General features: G+C 46.2%; 1 protein-coding gene across 1 annotated transcript; it reads right to left on the bottom strand.

The window, feature by feature from the left end:
* Positions 1–392: 392 nt before the first annotated feature.
* SMAGP (small cell adhesion glycoprotein) lies at positions 393–17173 on the bottom strand. Its single transcript, XM_028144583.2, has 4 exons — positions 17009–17173; positions 16042–16169; positions 1812–1886; positions 393–1114 (listed from the first exon to the last, which is right to left on the bottom strand). Exons 2-4 carry the CDS (start codon positions 16130–16132, stop codon positions 936–938), a joined length of 345 nt encoding a protein of 114 aa, XP_028000384.2. The 5' UTR covers positions 16133–16169; positions 17009–17173; the 3' UTR covers positions 393–935.
* Between the last annotated feature and the right edge of the window lie 3430 nt (positions 17174–20603).

The raw sequence follows: 20603 nt of genomic DNA, 5'->3' as shown, positions 1-20603 counted from the left end.
TCAGAAAATTTAAGCAGGGATAAGTCACAATGTAAAGGTAGCCTTTCTGGCAGTAACGACTTCCCCACCACAACATGCCTCTCGCTAAGGATCCCCTTCATCCCTCTCCAGAAGAGAAGAGGAAAGAGCCCCAATTCCTACTTCATGGCATGGGTGTGAAAGGTCCAGGATGCTGTAAGACCACCACCGTTTTCAGCCATGCACAAACGGTAGTTTTGTGTGTTGGCTGCTCCACAACTGTCAGCCTACGGGAGGGAAAGCAAGGCTTACAGGAGGGTGCTCCTTCAGAAGGCGGCAGGAAGAAAAGCACCCGAATCAAGATGAGTGGGAAACATCCCAATAAAGACATGGATTTTTTTTTTAAAAAAGTAGTTATTTCTTGTACATGAGAATGATTTCTTAATGAAAAATTTTAATTCTGATAAAAATAGCATTAAGTATGAGGCTGGGAAATAGGGAAAGGATGGGCTCAGATGAAGGGACGTTGCACATTCATTAGGAGGTAAGGTATCTATCTAGTCTCCTACCCCTCAGGGCCTGGCCTTTTATTGTGGTATCAGCCTCTGGGGAGAACTTTTGTGGACACTACCTCCACCGGGGCTGTCACTAGGTAGCCAGTGACCCTAACTCCTCCCCTTTGACCTGTGAAAAAAACCTGAAGATGGCTGGGCACATACTGAAATGTTGCCTGGGATAGCCCTACCTTATTGGTCAGTCACAAACACTGCTTTCTAAAGACATAAGCAGCTTTCTCCATGTCCCTGGTCCCTACTGTCAGTGATGTTGGGTTTGGGCCTCCTCCTGGAAGGAGCTCAGGTTTGCCCATACCAGTCAATGCTTCTCACTGGCTTCAGATAAAAACTTTCACCTAATAAATTAGATAGTCATTGTGTTAGCCCTGGAGCCTGGATAAGCTCTGTGGGGCCTGGGAATCATTAGATGAAATATTCCTCCTTCTCCCTGCCCTTGGCTGAGTCACTCTCCATCTGAAGGATGGTGCTGGGCTCTCCTTCGGCCGGTTCGTAGGTGACGTAGCTGCCTTTGTTCTTGTACAGGTAAAAGAAGATCAAGATCACGACTGAGAGCAGGGTGAGGAAGACCACGGTGATAACAACTTGTAAAGGAGAGGGAAAATGTAGAGATGTTTTAGGATCCAGTATATCTCAGTAATTCACGGGGTCCCCTGAACTAGACGAGTCCCTCACTTTTCATAAGGATCCTCCTGGTCTAGTTAACTGGTGTCCACTTCCAAATCTCTATTCCCCCACCAAGCCCAATCCCCATGGGACATGATCTCTGGGGACTTAAGCTAAGGACACAAGGCTTCTGACTTCTGATAAAATGGAACTCTCTCTCAACCAGTTCCTGATGATTATGATAGAAACAGGAAGGAGGCAAACAGGAAATAGCTTATCCAACAGGAAGGGTTGTTTGAATCCATAGCCTCCTGCAGGGGGTTCTCTGCTCCCTCCTATCCTCTTCCTCACCCACTTGGCAAACCACACATCCTCCTCCCTACCCACGTACTGGAGTGTAGCGCCCATACCCACCTATATCTACTTGTGGCCACCTCCCAACCTATCATTTACTGGCAGTGCCTGTGCCAGAAGCCTCAGAGAGTCTTTCAGAGCTTTGTGTGTGTGAGATAACCTACGTGCCGAAATGAGCCCCTTTGTGGGTCTGGTCTCTGATTTTTAGAGCTTTCCTGTACAGGGAAGTCCTAGTTCATCACCACGGGTTCCTGGCTGACTGGAACGAGATGGCCCCTGAACTCAGAAGGTCCCTTGGATTTGGCTCAGAGCCGCTGTTACCTGCAATGAGTGCGGTGCTGGCTTCAGCTTCTGGGGACAGGGCCTCAGTGACCTGCCGAATGGTGGTGATCAGTCCTGGAAAATTTAGAAACGTGGAGAAGGAAATGGGGTGAGTTGTTTTGTTCTAAAGCATATGTTTGTCCTTCAAGCTTCACCACCCTTCTTCCCTATTCAAAAATTTATCATTCGACTTCTATAGTAAACCCACACAGAAAACCTGGGGAACAGAGGAGAAAATAAACCACCACCCAGAGACAGAACATCCTCACGGACTTCTTTCTGTTTGATTTAGGAGTTAAGCGTCTGACTGACAAGGTTCAGATCTGTCCTTTACTGGCGGTGGAACCTTGAGAAAATTACCTCACGCCCCTGCGCATCAGCTTCCTCCTCTGAAAAATGGAGAGAATAGTGTCTGCTTTATACAGGGTTATTGTGACATGTAGGAACTCAATAAAGCTAAGCTATTATTAATTAGGAATGCATATTTTTGCATGAATGAAATCGAATGCTGAGTGTATATACATAATAGATATATTATATGGTACATGCATTTCTTCAATGTTCTTACCAACTCTTTGTAAACACTACCTAAAAGTTTTTAATACATTTTTTTTAATCCTCACCTGAGAATATGTTTGACTTTAGAAAGGGAGAAAGGCAGAGAGAGAGGGGGAGGGTAGAGAGACAGAGAGAAAGAAAGAGAGAGAGAGAGAGAGAGAGAGAATTATTGCTGTGAGAGAGAAACATCGATTGGTTGCCTCCTGTACGTGTCCCAACGGGAGATCGAACCTGCAGCCTTTTGCTGAATGGGACAATGCTCCAACCTAGCCACACCAGCTAGGGCATGTAAACATTTTTTTTAAACAATGAGATGAGGTTCCTTATTAAAAACCCTTTCTACACTTCTAGAGCAGGCCCTGTAATTGGAAAGGTTCTGAAACGAGGCCTCTCCTATCCTAAAACATATCCCACTCCCTCCTGCTCTTAGTCTACCTATCCCTCAGAGCTTGAATGACCCACCCCTAAAAGTCATTATCCTGAGTGGGAACACTGCAGAACCACTGGTCTCCAGAAGTCCCTTTTCAATGTTTTCGTGGGAAGTCAGGAAGCCCTTCAGTTCCCCCCTGGTTAGCGTTTTAGAATAAACATTTGAAGAGGTAACAATTAAGTTAAGGTTACTATAGGACAGAAGTACCCTGAGGCAAACAGGCTGGCGGATCCTGTTTTCCGGAAGCATCCACATATTCCTTCAATAGATGATAACAGCGTCACCCATTAGCTGCCTACCGTTCCACCAGGTACTATGCTAGGCACGCCGGGGATATAGCAGTGAGCAAAACATTCATGGCCTACCCTCACTGAACTTACCCTCCGCCATACCACAGTTCACAGTAACGAACTTCCGATAAACGCAGCAAAGGAAATACCCGGCACTTAGCATGTGACCGAGGGGCCTGGTCTCGTCTTCCAGCAGGGACAGCCTCCCCAGGAAGTAAGACTTGCACAGGGAGCTGAAGCGGGCGTAGGAGTTTACCACGGGTAAAAGTTAAGTTAAGGTTACTATAGGACAGAAGTACCCTGAGGGAAATGGGACACATTCTATGCAGAGGGAAGAGCCCGGGTCAGAGTTCTGAGACAAGAGGATTCCAAGGCCAGTGTGGCTGGAGCACAGGGCATAGCATGCTTCTTGTCCAGTGCCGGACACCCTCAGGTTCCCTGCGAGGGCAAGTGAAACTAAGTGACCGGTGGTGGTCTGGGGAGCCTGGGAACGGTGCTAAGGGGGGCAGTGGTGTTGAGGGGCATTTTAACACAGGCCAAGCGGAGGCCTGATGAATGGTCCTGGCTCTGCCGCAGAGAAGGCCGAGGTAGGCTGTTGAGAGCACCCCCCTCCCAAGGCCAGGCCACGCTCTCCTCACTCTTCTTCACTCTGTGGCTCAGTGTCCTGATTTGTAAAATGGGAGTGTGGTAGGGAGCGTCTAAGGTGACTCCCAATGATTCCGGCCTCCTGGTAGTCACAGTCTGGTGAAAGCCCCGCTGCCTGTGTGTGGGCTGGACCCAGAGACTTGCTTCTAACAAACAGAATACCACAAAAGTGATGAGATGTCATTGGTGAGATCCATAAAAGAAAAAAAAGCCCTGAAGTTTATCGACGCTTGCCAAGCACACGTTCCCTCCCCAAACCTCCCAGGGCTGGACTCCATCTTCTGACCGTTGATCCAGAGTTCTGTACAGTTGCTTCTAGTTTGGCCTTCCTTAAACATTTGGGAGCTTAAGATAAACAAAGCACCGGGAAGAATAATGTAGGTACGTAAGTTTAAAATAAAGGTAAGCAATATTCAGTTCAATCAATCAACAATTTACTTTGCCCCTACTATGTGCCTGAGGCGCTGTCATAGATGCTCGGAAGCAGCAATGAGGAGGGCAACCAGACGGACCAGGGAGCTGAATTTTAGTGAGGGTTCAGGGCACAGATACGTGTGAGTCCCTGAAAGAGAATCTGGGAGGAAAGATGATTCCTAGTTGGGAAATTCTGCAAATGATGTCAATTATGACAGCTTTGTGCTAGGTGCTTTATGGACATGATTATTAATCCTTAGAACACCAATCGTAGTGTTTTTATTTGCCCATGGAGACCCTGAGGCCCCGGGAGAGTTAAGTGACACGCTTCATATTATAAATGAAGAAACAGTGGGTGGAGCCAAGATCTGAATCAGGATGACCCACTCCAAAGCCCAAACAAAGTATTAATGCTAAACCTTCCTACCTCTGTCCTTTTCTTGTTTCCCACAGGGAAAGAGAGGAAGAGTTAATGAACGACAACTATGAGGCAGCACAACAAGCTTTCTAAAAAGTTCAATGGCTTAGAAGACACGGATAAAGGCAGAAGAAAACCAGACAACTACCATCAAACACAGACTGTCGTGCTTCGAAGAGTGCGCCTTCTACGTGAATTCACCCACAGGTGATCGGCACAGTGTAACGTGGAAATCACGCTGGTTCATAAGCTGTTCCAGCTTTCGCATTTGATGTTCTACATCTAAAAAGAACATTTCAGCAATATCACGACCTTAAGAAACATAATATTCAATAGAAATGTCTTCGTTGGGTGTAGTAATACAGTTGGTCTCTACTTTTATTAAGCCATCTGGTGAAGCAGTAAGTACAAATGAAGGACTTACAAATAAATTTACCTGTATGTGGAAACCAAGGGTTAATGAAGAAGGCAGACCCTGAATCAGATTTTAAGTTTTGACGAACAATTTCACTCTGTTGGAGGTGAGGGGTCTCTGGCGTCTACGTCTGAAAGGAGGATGCACACTCGCCAGGGCACAGGGGGCAAAGGACAGGCAGGGATTCGAGGATGGAAATGCTGGTGGAGATTTCACTGTCAATATTTTAATTGAGATGGTTGTCATATTTATAGGGTTTTTGTTACAGAGTTTCATAAGCGTTGAGTGGTCGGTCCTAATCCTGTTTTTCCTGTAAGCCCATTTTTAGTAGTGTGATTTCAGAATGTGGGTCTTAAAAAAATGCACATCAAGTTTTATAGCAGAAATGCCTATATTAGAGACTTAGAAGAATAGTGTCAGAAAACGGGCAAACAAATTTAAAAAGTGTTATGTTTGGAGCAAGAACAGGGAAAGGGCTAAGGGTGCTGTTGGGCCTGAGGATGCCAGCTTGGAGGTAACAGAGGAGGCAAGATTCTTCCAGCCTTTTATTTGCCTCTGTCTCCTGTCAAAGAGAATGATTTTTGCACAAAAGCAGCAGCAGGAACTTGGTGAGGTGGGGAAGTGAGCTTAAGAGGAGAGATGCAACCCAGAAAGCACCAGACTAATCTAAAAGGAATCCAAATAAATGACAGTCAACGGCACTGAAAGAACATGTAATGGGCCACTATTGGTGACGTAGGAGCGTCTGAGAAAGAGGGGCCAGGAGCCTGACAAGCCATAGAAAAGAAGGTGGATTCTGCAAACAGCTGGTGATTTCGACATAGTTCCCCAGCAAAATTCTAGGACAAGTTATTCGGGCCTGCTTTGGGGGCCTGGATCTTGAAACAGCATGCATTAGGAGCTACTTCGGGACCCCTATGGGCAGGCGGCTCAGACAAGCTGCACAGCCTTCTTAGACTGAGAGTCCCGGTTCACAGAGAAATGAAAAGTTAATTCCATAAGTATTTACTGGCCGTGTACTCTGTGCTAGGCTCTGCTCTAGGCTCTGGCCATACGCCAGTGAACACAACAAACAGCCCATGCCTTCACAGATCCTTAAAAATTTAAACACAATTACCATGTGACCCAGCAATTCCTCTTCTGGTTATATACCCGAAAGAAATGAGAGCATGAACTCAAAGAGATACTCACACACCCATGTTCACAGCAGCACTATTCATATAGCTAAAACGCGAAATAACTCAAATGTCCATGAACTGATAAGCAAAATGCCATATATATATATATATATATATATACACACACACATATACACACACACACATACACACACACACACACAATGGAATACTATTCAGTCTTAAAAAGGAAGGAAATTCTGACATATAATACAAAATGGATGAACCTGGAAGAAGACATGCTAAATGAAATAAGCCCATCACGAAAGGATAAGTATCGTGACTCCACTTATATGAGGTATGTGGAATAGTCAAATTCACAGGGACAGAAAGTAGAAGAGTGATTATCAAGAGGTGGGCGGAGGGGAGAATGGAGAATTATTGCTTAATATGTAGAGTTTCAGTTTGGGATGAGAAGCTGTGGTGATGTTGCGTAACAATGTCATTCAGTCTCGAAACACTATACAGCTGTTCCCCACAGAGGAAGAACACAGAACTGTAGATGTAAAAATTTTCACTTTTAGCCCAGGCCAGTTAATTGGAGTGTTGTCCCATACACCAAAAAGCTGCAGGTTTGATCCCTGTCTGGTCATGTAAGGGAGGCAACGAATTGATGTTTCTCTCTCTCCCATCTTCTCTCTCTAAAATCAGTAAAAACATATCCTCAAATAAAAAAAAATTGTAAATTTTATGTTATGTATAATTTTACCACAATTAAATGTTTAAAATAAAATTTACATTCTGAGGGGGGAGAAGGACAAGAAACAAAATAAACAAGTGAGAAAACAGACCGCATTAATGTTGATTAGTGCTATGTAGAAAAAACAAGCAGGAAGGGAGACAGGGAGTTCGGATGTGGATGGCGGTGGTCAGGGAATGTCTCCCTGATGAGGTGACTGGAGTAAGGACGGCTCGGTGAGGAGGCAGCCATGCAGACCTGGAGAGGAACCTTCAGGCAGAGTTCAGTTAGGGCTACTCCGACATGCACGTGGGGCCACGGCATACTCGGCCTGTCAGGGGTGCAGCACAGAGGTCCCCTGGAGGGCTCAAGGAGGCGAGCAGGAGAGCAGTGGAGAGGGCTGTATGAGTGAGATGGGAATCCTTTAGAGGTTTTCGAGGAGAAACTGGCCGGATTTATATTTTACAACAGCGCTTCTCAAACTCTGCTGTGCCCGAGAGTCTCCGAGGGATCAGGTGAAAATGCAGGTTCTGATTCAGGGCCTGAAATCCCGAAGACCATGCCTTTGGAAAACTGAGTCCACTATGTTGTGAGGAAGCTGGATCCAGCCCACTGAAGGATGAGAGGCCACACGGAGAAAACGGAGGCGCCCCGCCCGTACCAACCGCTCGGTGCGTGAGGGAGGCCGTCTTGCCCCTCTGGCCCAGCGGACCTTGCAGAGGACTGCAGCTGCGTCAGTGCGAGCACAGTGACAGCAGCAGAGGAGTGCCTGGCCAACGCACAGAATTCTAAGGAACAATAAACTGCTATTGTCTTAAGCCACTAAGTGCCGAGGTGGTTTGTTATGCAGCAATAGGTAACGGAACAGAGGTTGATTTTAAAGGCTCCTGAGCGAAGGTGGGGATAGAAGCAGAAAGAGGTTCGACCTGGCACAAGGGCACACACAGCTCATCCACCCAAAGGGGAGCCTTTTTCTGGTTTGCACGATAACACTGACTGGGCCTAGCAGCAGCTCAGGGGAAAGTGGGGGGATGCCGGATATATTCTGAAGTTAAGACTGACAGGATGTGGGGTGAAGTCAGGATGACACCAAGGTTTGGGCCTGAGTGACTGGAGGGAGGGAAGGCATGAGGCTACCCGAGATGGGAAGCCTGGAGGAGGAACTGATTTGGAAGGGTAAATCCAGATGTGGACAGACTGCTTATCAGATATCCAAGTGCAGATGTTAAGGCTGGAATTTTGGGAAGAGGTGTGCACTGGAGATTTAAAAGGTCAGCATATTTAAGATCATGAGAGAGGGTGAGCATCATGGGAGCAAGCACAGGTAAAGAGGATCAAGGACCCCTGGGTTTTGCCAAGCATAAAGTCATGAGTGACTTTGACAGCCCTAGCCGGTAGCTCAGTTGGTTAGAGCATCATCCCAATATGCCACAGTTGTGGTTCAATCCCTGATCAGGGCACATATAAGAATCAACCAATGAATGCATAAGTAAGCGAAAGGACAAATTGATGTTTCTTTCTCTTTCTTTCTCCTTTCCTCTCTCCCTCAAATCAATCAATCAATCAATATATATGTATATATATATATATTTTTTAAAAGATGCTTTGGTGAAGTGCTGAGTATAAAACCCCTGGTTTACAGAAGGTTAAAAAAAAATGGAATGTTGCCCTAACCGGTTTGGCTCAGTGGACAGAGCCTCAGCCTGCTGCCTGCGGCCTGAAGGGTCCCATGTTTGATTCCGGTCAAGGGCATGTACCTCAGTTGCAGGGTCCTCCGTGACCCGGGCCCTGGTCAGGGCTCGTGCAGGAGGCAACCAATCGATGTGTTTCTCTCACATTGATGTTTCTCTCCGTCTTTCCCTCTCTCTAAAAAGCAATGGAAAAATATCCTTGGGTGAGAATTAAAAAGAAAAAAAAAAAAAAGGAAAATAAATGGAATGAGAGGAACCAAAGGCATAATATAAACTTTTTTTTTTTTTTCCTGTAAAGGTGAGCAGAGAAACGGGCTATCGCTAGAGTGAGGAGGGAATTCAAGCTTTTTGTTTGCTTTTGCCTTTTTTAAGGATGAGAGAAATGACAGCCTGTTTATGTACGGACAGGAATGAGTCAGGTGAGAGGGAACAACCGATGATGCATGAGAGAGGAGAGTGGCTGGCACCATGGCCTGGAAGGGTCTGGGACCGAGTTGTAAATAGAGGGGTTGGCTGCAGACAGCGCGGGGACCGTTCATTACCAATGTGCACACAGGAACAGAGGCAGGTAGTGGGCAGATGGGGGCGGGGGAACAGGAGCCTTTGGCAGTTCTCTTCTGAGAACTAATTTTTCCAAGAAAACAGAATATAAGGTCATTAGCTGAGTGAGGAGGGGAGGGGGCTGAAGGTGCCCTGTGAGTAGCTACAGGCTCCTCACAGAACACAGGATGAAACTGTTTATACTCTCCTTGTGGAGTAATTCAGCCTCGTTGTAAGGACTAAGTGTGGTGGTAACTGTCAGTCAAGGAGAGGCCTGAGTGATGCCAGTCTAAGCAGAGGTCCTTCCCCTGGGGTTTGACTTTAGTTCTTTCTGAATTGATATTATTATAGCAAACCAGGGATAGGGCTAAATTAAGGCCTTTAAGCAATTAAAAAAATTAAATCGTAAGACAGGTAGAAGAAGGTCCAATAATATAATGTGTCCCTTATGATGAGGACTCTGGCTTGTCTGTTTTTAAAAAGATATTGAATATGAAATTCTTTGCAAGATCTTTTGTTTTGGTGTCCCACTTCATCGGTACCTTCCCCAGGGGCTTAGTGCCCTTTGGGTAAACAGAGCCCCCTGCGGACCCAGGGAAAGAGTGACAAAACTGTGAAACACTCAAAGCCAGAGGGGCAATGAGTAAGCTGATAAACAGAGAGATTTCAAACGACTGAAGAAACGGGCCAAAGTGAACAAGATGAGAATTTAACAGATTCCCTGCTCTTAGGTCCAGGAAACCAACGAACTCACAAGTAAAATGGGGACTGGGGAAGAATGGGGAAGCCATGGCTGAGTGGCAGCGTGTCCAAAAGGCTTCTAACAGGATCCTCAGAAAGCAACTGACCCAGGAAGGATATGCCCCCAAACAACAGCAAGCGTGACGGGTAAGTTATAGAATTTGGGATGATTTTTATTTTCTTCTACTACATGCTTCCCTTTCTCTTCCAAGTTTCTTACGATGATCCTTACTCATAAAACAGGTTCAACTTGCTGTTCTATTAGGCACCATTAACATGGTCTCTAATAATGGACACGGCCGCGCAGCCTTCCTTTGCGCCACACCTAGACTGCTGAGCTGCGTCTGGGTGTCACAGTTTTGAGGTGAGCAGCCAACATTGTGAACGGTCTGGGAACCGTTCCAGGTAAGGACAGCTCGCAACAGAAAGCCCCGAGAGAAAACTTAGGGGGAGCCTAGCGCTTGAATGCTGCCCTCCGATATGCCACTGGATGACCTGTACCAGGGGCAGACGCCAATGGGAGGCCGATGCCACCCCACAGGGGAAGAACACAGCAGGACAAATGCTTCGGGTACCGGCGAGATTCTAACCGAGTGGGTGGTTGAACTAGCTGGCCCCCAGGACCTTTCTCAGCCTTAATTTTGGGAGTTTTTATAAATTGAAAGTGTTCTATCAGCATTTACTTCAAAATCACATTTTCGAACTGGTGAAATCTCAGTGAAGTCTGTAGTTGAGTTGATAATATTGTACCAATGTTAATTTCTTGTTTCTCCCACAAATGTACCATGGTCATGTAAGATGCATTAAGGGGAAACTGGCTGAAGGGTACATGGGAATTCTCTGTACTATGTTTGCAACATTTCTATACATCTAAAATTATTCCAAAATAAAATGTTTTTTTTTAATTTATTTTAATTAATTAATTTATTTAAAAATATTTTATTGATTCTTACAGAGAGAAAAAGAGAGGGATAGAGAGTTAGAAACATCGATGGGAGAGAAACATCATTCAGCTGCCTCCTGTACAACCCCTACTGGGGATCGAGCCTGCAACCAAGGTACATGCCTTTGACCGAAATCGAACCCAGGACCCTTCAGTCCACGGGCTGACGCTCTAGCCACTGAGCCAAATGGGTTAGTGCTAAAATGTTTATTTTTCAAAAACTAAAATTTTGAATGCACACAAAAGTGCTTGTCTCAGACTAAAGGTCAAAAAGTGTCCTGAGAACTGATGAGCTAGAGCCTTTCCGGCTTCAAGTATCAGAATTATTATCTGTATTTATGATTTACAGTTTACAAAACATACATTATTTTACCTCCACCCCAAGAACAGGACGTAAACAGGGTTGTTGTTATCATTCGGTACACGCCAAGAAGCTGAAGCAGCTCAGCAAGCGCAGGGTCACTCAGCAGTTGGCTGAGCTGGGTTTCAAATCTGTCCAAGGCTCCTTCTACCACACACTACCTACCCTCCAAGATCTGGCACATCCTGTGCTGCCTCCGGTGAAACGGAGTTGTTCTCTGAGTTTTATGGCAGATGGAAAGGGTGTTCACTGCTGCACTGTTTGCAAGAGTGACACATATCTGAATGTCCACAGGCGGAAGAACGATTAAATAAATTACAGGCCATTCATTCTGGAAACACTATACAGTTGTTAAGAAGAATGTGGCAGATCTGCATATACCGCGGGACAGGACATGTGGTTAGATGAAAAAAGCAAATTGCTGGGGCAGCATGGAATATGATTACATGTTTGTAAAAACTGTAAATTAAAATAAAATTATAAACACACACACACACATATATAGAGAAAAGGTCAAGGAGGCTATTTTGAGGGGCATGAAATAGCTTTTTAATGAAAACAACAACAAAGGTTAACGAAGTTCAGAAAGTCTGGGATAAAAGGGGGGATGGCTTACAGCTTCGCCCCGTTATCTCCTGTTGCTACCCCATTTCTCCTCTGCCTTTTGTCCAACAAAGGAATAATAATGTTACTCTCCTCCTTCCCTTCTCAGGCTCGGAAGCACTCTAGTGCCGCCGGCTTTTCTTTCAGGTGGCAGGTCTGGGGCTCAGGACCCACAAAAAGGTTCCACCCAAATCCTAACCAGTAGCAAATGAACTTCAAGATCTATTTTGCGCATTCACCCTCCTCTCCTGCTTGTGTTAACCCAGATACAGGTTGGCTTCTTTGTGTCCCTTGTTCCCCTAAATCTCTTATCACTCAGGCATCAGATCCTTTGCCACCTGAGTCTGCCAACCTACTTATTTGCTCTAGAGCTGCCCAACACAGGGCGGCTCCCCCAGTCCTCCTTCCCACGGGAACCCGCCCTGGAATTCTGCTCCTTTTCTCCTCCTTTCTCTTTCATGTGGCCGGCCAGTGGGGTGGAGTGGCACTTTAAGAGCAGTATACCATGACGGAAAGAACACAGGCTCTGGAGTAAACCAAACGTGGCACAAAATCCCACTTCTGCCATCATTAGCCACATGACCTTGGGAGAATTTCTTAACCTCTGAAAATTTCTGAACGTCCCTGAACCTCAGTTTTTGCTTCTGTAAAATGAAACTAAAACCTGATCCTAGGGTTGTGGTAAGAAATAAGTGAGATGAAAAATACTGAGTGTCCAATCCAGAGTGAGGAAAACCTAGGAGGTAGCTAGTATGATCAGGTGGGAAGGGATGGGCTTTACTGGTGGGTAGGCGGAGCCCACAAGGCAGGTTCTACTCCATCCTACTTCCAACAGGGTGACCTCGGCACTCGGCACAGCAGGCACTGCGCCTGGGCTTCATGATCCTTCCAGGGGCCCATGAAAATGGTTTTCAATGATTTTAATTTCTTTTAAAATTACAGGAAAAAATTGAACATTTAGGTCAAGGAAATTGTAATACTGTTATTATCAATTAATTATTAATCATACGTGCAACTTTAATATTATATTTTTCCTTACACCAACACAGTTGTAAAATATAATTTTTAATATATATCTTTTTGTTTGATAGTCCTCACCCGAGGCTATTTTTCCATTGATTTTTAGAGAGAGTGGAAGGGAGGGGGAGAGACAGAGAGAGAGATAGAGAAACATCTATGTGAGAGAAACGCATCGATTGGTTGCCTCTTGCACAGGCTCTGACCAGGGCTGGGGATCGAGCATGCAACCCAGGTATGTGCCTTGACTGGAATCGAACCCAGGACTCTTCAGTCCAGGGGCCAACACTCTAATAATATGTATCTTTTTTTTTTAAAGATGATAACCTTCTTCTTTTTTTAAAAAAAACATATTTTTTATTGATTTCAGAGAGGAAGGGACAGGGAGAGATAGAAACATCAATGATGAGAGAGGATCATCAATCGGCTGCCTCCTGCACACCCGCTACTGGGGATCGAGTCTGCGACCCAGGCACGTGCCCCTGACTGGAATCAAACCCAGGACCCTTCAGTCCTTGCCGACACTCTATCCACTGAGCCACACCCGCTAGGGCTATATATATCTTTTTAATGGAGGAATGAGCCCACAAAGGCAAAAGTGCCAAGAGCCCATGAAAGTAATACTGTGGCCCTCACTTTCTTCTTTTTAAAAAGAATATATTTTATTGATTTCAGAGAGGAAGGGAGAGAGGGAGGGATAGAAACATCAATGATGAGAGAGAATTATTGATCGGCTGCTTCCTACTGGGGATTGAACTCACAACCCAGGCATGTGCCCTTGACTGGAATCGAACCTGGACCCTTCAGTCCGCAGGCTGACACTCTATCCACTGAGCCAAACCAGCTAGGGCCGTGGCCCTCACTTTCAACACTCCAAGAGGTTAGTTCCTTTAGGAGCTCTTTATAGACGGACTAGGGGAAAGGATGGGAGGGGACAGATGGGGAAGAGACGAACAAGACCCTCAATGATCTCACTGTTTGTGATTTCTCCCGTATTGTTTCTGAACTTAATATTTGCTTGGACCCAGTGGGAGGGGACTGTATGATACATCCTAAAATACCATATCACCAATTGATGTCACTAGTTGGGTCAAGAATGTAAATATACAACTCAACAAGAACAACAAAACAAGGCAATTAAAAAATGGGCAAGGGGCTTGAATAGACATTTCTCCAGAGAAGATATACAGCTCAACATCACTAATCATTAGGGGAATATAAATCAAAGCCACAATGAGATACCACTTCGCACCCATTAAAATAGCTACTATATAAAAAGATAAAGTAATGAGAATGTGGAGAAATTGGAACTCTTGTGCACTGCTGGTGGGAATATAAAATGGTGCAGCCACTGTGAAAAACAGGCTGGCAGCCTGGCCGGTGTGGCCCAGTGGTTAAGCGTTGACCTATGAACCAGGAGGTAACGGTTTGATTCCGGGCCAGGGCACATGCCCAGGTTGTGGGTTCGATCTCCAGTGTGGGGCGTGCAGGAGGCAGCAGATCAATGATTTCTCTAATCATTGATGTTTCTATCTCCCTCTTCCTTCCTCTCTGAAATCAATAAAAATATATTTTAAAAAAGAAAAAGAAAAACAGTATGGCAGTTCCTCAAAAAAATTAAACACAGAATTACCACATGATTCAACAATTCCACTTTTGGGTATATATACCCCAAAAAATTGAAAGCAGGGACTCGGAGAGGTATCTGTACGCCCATATTCATAGCACCATTATTCACAATAGCCAAAAGATAGAAACAACTGAAGTATCTATCAGTAGATGAATGGATAAACAAACTGATATATACTATACATATATTATATGTATATAAATAATAAAATTCAGCCTTTAAAAAGGAAAGAAATTCTGACACATGCTACAACATGGATGAAACCTGGAGATGTTATGCTAAGGGAAATAAATCAGACACAAAAGGACAAATATTATATGATTCCACTTATAATATTAAGGTATTTAGTCAAATTTATACAGATAGGAAGTATAACGGTGGTGGTTACCAAGGGCTGGGGGGAGAGGGAACGGGGAGCTACTGTTTAATGAATACAGAGTTCAGGAATATGGAAAAGTTCTGGAGATGGATGGTAGTGATGGTTGCACAGCACTGTGAATGTTAATACTTAATATTACTACACTGTCCACCAAAAAAATGGTAACACATATTATGTGTATTTTATCGCAAATTTAAAAAAAAAGAGAAAAGGAATGTAAATACCTCCCCTTTTACCCAAGTGCTGATTGCTCAGCTAGCTGCCCAAGCATCCCGTGGCTTCCCTATGGGCAGGTTTATCCTGCAGGTCCTCTGCCCTCTCTTCTTCTCTTTCAGAACACCCTCCAGGGGAAATGCAATCTCTGCAGATTCACACATGCTACTACCTCCGGAATACTGTCTATACCCCACTCTGCCATACCCATTCTCCGCCCCTTCCCCACTCAGGAAGACTTTGCTAAGCAATCTGAACTTCTACCCATTTCTCCCTTTTCTCTCACCAGACAACTAACAGTCTGAATTGCGTGCGTCACTGCGGACATTGTTTTAGCTTTCCTGGGGTTGTCATGCACCTGTTTCCACATCAGTAAAGCAGAGAATGTCTGTCCTGATGATAAATGAAACCGTGTATATGAAAACAAAGGTGTATGGACCAACCAAGTCTTCATTCCTCCCTTAACCTAACTAGCACATATGAAAGTAATCAATGAATATATTTCATAAGCAGCTCAGCTTGGTGGGAATCCATTCTCAAAGCGATGAGAGCATAGCTCCAGGAACAATGGGTTTTTGATACTGGAGTGTATCACCAGAGGAGCGCAATTAGAAAGATGCAGAATTCCTTTCCAGGAAAAGGTGGGTTTCTCACAAACACATAATAATAATAATAATAATAATAATAATAATAATAATCAATGTTATTGAGAGCTTACTAGATCTGAGACACTGTACTAGGTGTTTTATATAAGTTGTCTTATTTAACCCTCACAAATAACCCCATAAGATAGGTATTATTTCCCCCATTTTACAAATAAGGAAACTGGAGCTTAGAGGTTAGATAACTCGGTGTCACAAAGCTTTAGGTGGTAGTGCCCGGAACTGGCCCAGCCCACGAGACTTAGATGCAAACGCACTAAAGTGCACACTAATTGCCTTCTGCTTCCTCCCAGGACCTTTCCGGGGCGAGGCAGCCAGAGGCCTTCTCATCTGGCCCCAGGCCTCAGGGCATTCAGAGACTGGGCTGGGGTGAGGACGTTGGAAAAGTGCCTACCATCCCACCTGGAAAAGGCCTTCACCTACCTCCTGGAGAAGGCGTGGTGGGGAGGCCGGTCATTGCAGCAAGTGGATGGGCACCGTGAGGACCTGGAGGTGTGAGTGGGAGGCTAGCCATTGCCGCAAGCGCTGGCCACCGTGAGGAAGGGGCAGATCTGTAGGAAGAGGGGGAAAGACAGGAATGAGGTGCGGGAGACAACTGGAAAAGCCAGAGGCCGTGGGTGCCGGATTTTCGGGAGTCCCGTCCCCATCCCCTCTTCCCGGTGGAGCTGGTCCTAAACCCTTGTTGGGTTTCCCTGGGTGTCTCCCCAGGCTGCCGTTTTCAAGAGCAGATCCGGGAGACCACCTGTATGTGGGGTGCATAAACCTGACCATGTGGGGTGCCCCAGGTCCTTTCAGGGGTCACATTCACCAAGGCCGAGGTTAGGCACAGGCATGCAAACGAGCAGCGGCCCCGGTCCGCCAACCTCGGTCACAGGTGCCCGGTTCTTCCACCGCCGGAGTTCGGGCGGAGCCACCCTCCCGGTGTCAGGAGGCCCGGCCCCTGGCCCGGGGGCCGCGTGGGGGCGGTGGCGGGGGGTGAGCCAGGCAAAGGAAACTGGGAGTGAGGGGCCTTGGTCGCCTTTTGGCCTGAAACCACCGGTCCGCCGGGCTTGACCCGCTCCCCTCGGTCCGCCCTTCACTGTCCACCCGCGCCGTCTGCGCGCAGACTACCGAACCCCGCTGGCCGGCCACGAGGGCCGAGCCCAAGCCTCTGACGCCGGGGGACCCCCGCCACGCCCGCGGCGCCTGGTCTCGCCCCGCGCTCCCGCCCCCCGGCCCGGGCCCGTCCTCCCGCGTTACCCGCACCGGCGTGCTCGCTGCGCTCCGAGGGAGCCTCCGCCGAGGGCCGCGCTCGGTTTCAGTTCCTGCCGGGGCTGAGGTGGCTGCGGCGGGAGTGTGGGCGCCCGCTGGCCGCTCCCCGCCCTCCCGGCCCCCTCCTCCGCGTGCTCACCTTTCCAGTCGGACGGGCTGCGGGGCAGGGCCGGCGCCGCTCCGCGCGTCCTTTTGAACTCGAGGGGGCGGGAGCCGCAGAGCCGCAGACCCTCCGAGGGACGCGGCGGCGGGAGCCCCGGAGAGGCGCGCGGAGGGCGCTGCGGAGGCCGGCGGTGGGAGTGGGGGTGGGGGTGCGGGGCCGGCCGAATGGGTGGGACAGGAAAAGAGGAGAGAAACCGCCCTCTGCAGGTTCCCTCCGGCCGCCCGGCGCCCCGGGAGGAAAGGCTGCCTTTCCTTCCCCGCCGGTCACCGGGCCCTCCGTCCGGAGCGCTTCCTCCCGCGCCCCGCGGCTGGGGGTGGGTGGGGGCCCGTGGGAGCGGAACCCCGGGCTAACTGGGATCCGCTCGCTTTCCTCGCTACCGACTTGAATTTTCAATGAACGTGGGAAATCGCATTTACTTTTGTTTGCTTATCACTTAGGTAAACAGGTCTGTGTCCAGAAGCGTGGAGCGCGAGGTACCTCCCCGCGGGCCGGGGAGCGGGGAGGCGAGGGGGACCGGGACGGCGCCCCGTCCTGTCCTGTCGGGTGTTCGTCTGAGGCAGAGGAGCGGCATGGACTTTGGACTCCGACAGCCTCAGCTCCGCAGCTTGTTGGTTGTGTGACTTTGGCAAATAACATCTCTAAAGTCTGTTCCCTCACCCTGAAATGGGGACCGAAGCGGATCGTGCCCGTGAAGCCATTTCATTTCATTTCATTTCATTTCATTTCATTTCATTTCATTTCATTTCATTTCATTTCATTTCATAGACATGGTTCCGTACGTGGTAGGGTTTAATCAATGCCATACTTCAGCCACCTCTTGACTCACTTTTTTGTGGCAGGAAAGTTTCCCAATTAATGATGAGCTCAGTGACTAAGGTCGGGCTAGTATAAACACGGGCTCTGAAATCTGCTCTGCCGCGAGATCTTGGATAAATTACTTGTTTAATTTCTCTCGTTGGGGCAATACTTGTCTCAGAGTTGCTGTGAGGATGGAATGGGTTACTACATCTAAAGCAGCGACTTTCAACCCTTTTCATCTCATGGCACACGTAAACTAATCACTAAAATTCTAGGGCACATAAAAATATTTTTTGCCGATCTGACAAAAATAGGTATAATTTTGATTCAGTCACAATGCACTATTGTGTTCTCTGTTGTCATTTAAAAAATTTGACAGTCTACATAGTCAGGTATTGCATGTTTTAAAAATTCTTGTGGCACAGACGTTGAAAATCACCGATCTAAAGCATTAGAACCTTACCGGGCATATAGTAAGTGCTCAATAAATGCTAGCTATTGTTATCCTGGCTTCCTACTTGGGGTTAGAACTCTTGTGGTTATTCTGCCTTCCATCCCAGTGATACAGACTTCTGTGCTTACTTCTTATTGTAAAGAGTTTGGGAATCTAGGTTTGGGAATCAATGTTTATATAGAGAGACAGGGATTGTGCAAGTTTATTTGGGAGACAAAGACTGAAAGAGAAAGTCTCAAGAATGGAGACATAGTGTGAGAAAAAAGAAAGCAGACACAAAATAAGCAAGGGTAGTTGCTTTCATTCCTAAAGATGTTATTTGGTTGGTAAAAACTGAGGATAAAACAGAATAAGTTAATAAAATTCATTTTATTTAAATCTGTCTTTAAAGGCATAGCCGTGATCAGTGAAGAAAGCCCAGGTGTGGGGAAACTGCTACTCCAACCAAGAAAGTAACACACAGGCAAGACACATATAGTAAGTTAGCAGAAGGTCAGTTGGACCAGTCCTCAGGTCAGAGAATACTCAAGAGAAAAGGATATTCTAAGGGTTAAACTCCAAAAGTGGACAATTGCTTGCATTTACTGACAAGCTGACCATGAATTCCAGGTAAGGTTGAAATTTTTCTTGTTTCGTGGTTGGTCTCTCTCAGCATATATTCCATTAAGAACTGAAAACTGTTAGAACCACGACTCTCAGAGGCCATCCATCTGAACTGACTCTCTACTGATTTGCACTGTTACTTTCACAATTTAAAGGTTAATAGTCTCTCACAAGCATCTTTTTTCTCTGTAAAATGTAACCTTAAGTTTTGCTGATATGTGATTTGATCCCTGTAGGCACATACCATTCATTTTGAAAGTGTAAACATGTAGAAAAACAGGACCCAGTATGTACAGGCTCAGCACCAATTTAGCATATAATGAACAATACTGTGAGCAGTGCGTATACTCTGCTCTTTGCTGTGCCCTAGATGACCAGGATATTTCTACTGTACTCTGGACATATTGCCTAGTCTGTCATTATTGTCCTTCAGGTTGATAAAAGGCAATGTTCTTGCAATTAATTCTACACAGAGATGCATACAGATGAATGAAGCCTGTGCGGTGACCTACCAGTGTTCTCCAAGGACTAAATGCTAAACCTCAGAAACTAGAGCAGCCATCCTTTTGTCAACAGACCTCCAAGGGCCTCAGGACAGGAGATAAGAGATATTCATCTCTGCCCAATTTTGCTGGATTTCAGCTCTTTATGTTGCTGCCAAGATGAGTCTTCTGAGTCCTGGCCTTTTTCCCCTGGACAACTTTATCTTGTTGTATATCTCAATAAACAGTTTGGTTCTTACCTGGGAATATCTATCCTAGATAAGCAAAATTATCACTCACGCCCAACCCACTGGCCCTTTCTCCTGCCTTTCTGGAACTTCCAGTAGTGTCATATACAAATGAAGGGTTCATTTCACAAAGAGAATCAATTTCCTAGGAGATGAGGTCAGTGAAAGCCCTGCAGAGAAAAGGCTTGAACTGGGTTTTGCCAGATGAATGGGTGGGGCATTCCAAGCAGCTCACGGAGGGCCTTGGACAGCTGGTGGCCTGTATTCCCAGCAGTTTCCCCACCCTTCTAATACCCGTGGAGTATCACTCCCAGCAGTGATTCTGAGTGCTAAAGGACTGGGATGCCTTCTAGGAGAGGTATTAAAATACAGGCAGTAGGCCTTTATTTGGGGGGGCATGCAGCCTTCTCTCCATTATAACAGAAGAGATCCTCTGAAGGTTTTTAAATAAAATAGCAGGATTCAATCTTAGAAAAATGTCTTCTAAATACAAACATGTAGCCTGGCTGGTGTGGTTCAGTGGTTGAGCATCAACCCATGAACCAAGAGGTTCATGGTTCGATTCCCAGTCAGGGCACATGCCTGGGTTTTGGGCTTGATTCCCGGTGGGGCGGTATGCAGGAGGCAGCTGATCAATGTGTCTCTCTCATTGATGTTTCTATCTATCCCTCTCCTTCTCTAAAATTAATAAGTATATATTAAAAGAAAATATATAAACATGCATTTTCAGTTCCCTAACGGACATATCTACTGGAAAGTCCTGCAAGTTCTCAAATATTTGTATGAGATACCCCAAAATCTGCACATAAAGCATACAATTTGATCAGTTTTGACACATGTATACATGTAATAAACTATCACAATAAAAATTAAGAACGTTTTTATCACTCCAAAAGTTTCCTTGTACTTTTTTGGTTATAAATGTTTTCATTGATATCAGAGAGAGGGAGAGGGAGAGACAGAAACATCAATGATGAGAATTATTG

The sequence above is a fragment of the Eptesicus fuscus genome, chromosome 7 (genome assembly GCF_027574615.1).
Source record: "Eptesicus fuscus isolate TK198812 chromosome 7, DD_ASM_mEF_20220401, whole genome shotgun sequence".
In the NCBI taxonomy this organism is placed as follows: domain Eukaryota; kingdom Metazoa; phylum Chordata; class Mammalia; order Chiroptera; family Vespertilionidae; genus Eptesicus; species Eptesicus fuscus.
The sequence above is the reverse complement of the archived record's forward strand: the minus strand, read 5'-3'. Positions and strand labels throughout refer to the sequence as shown.

Bases quoted from the DNA above. Each gene is read 5' to 3' on its own strand.
- SMAGP (XM_028144583.2), bottom strand. From the start codon at position 16,132: ATGGCTAGCCTCCCACTCACACCTCCAGGTCCTCACGGTGCCCATCCA. The intron at 1,887-16,041 runs GTAGGTGAAGGC...TAAATTTTCCAG, and splicing joins CACCACGCCTTCTCCAGGAG to GACTGATCACCACCATTCGG. The intron at 1,115-1,811 runs GTAACAGCGGCT...CTCCTTTACAAG, and splicing joins CAGCACCGCACTCATTGCAG to TTGTTATCACCGTGGTCTTC.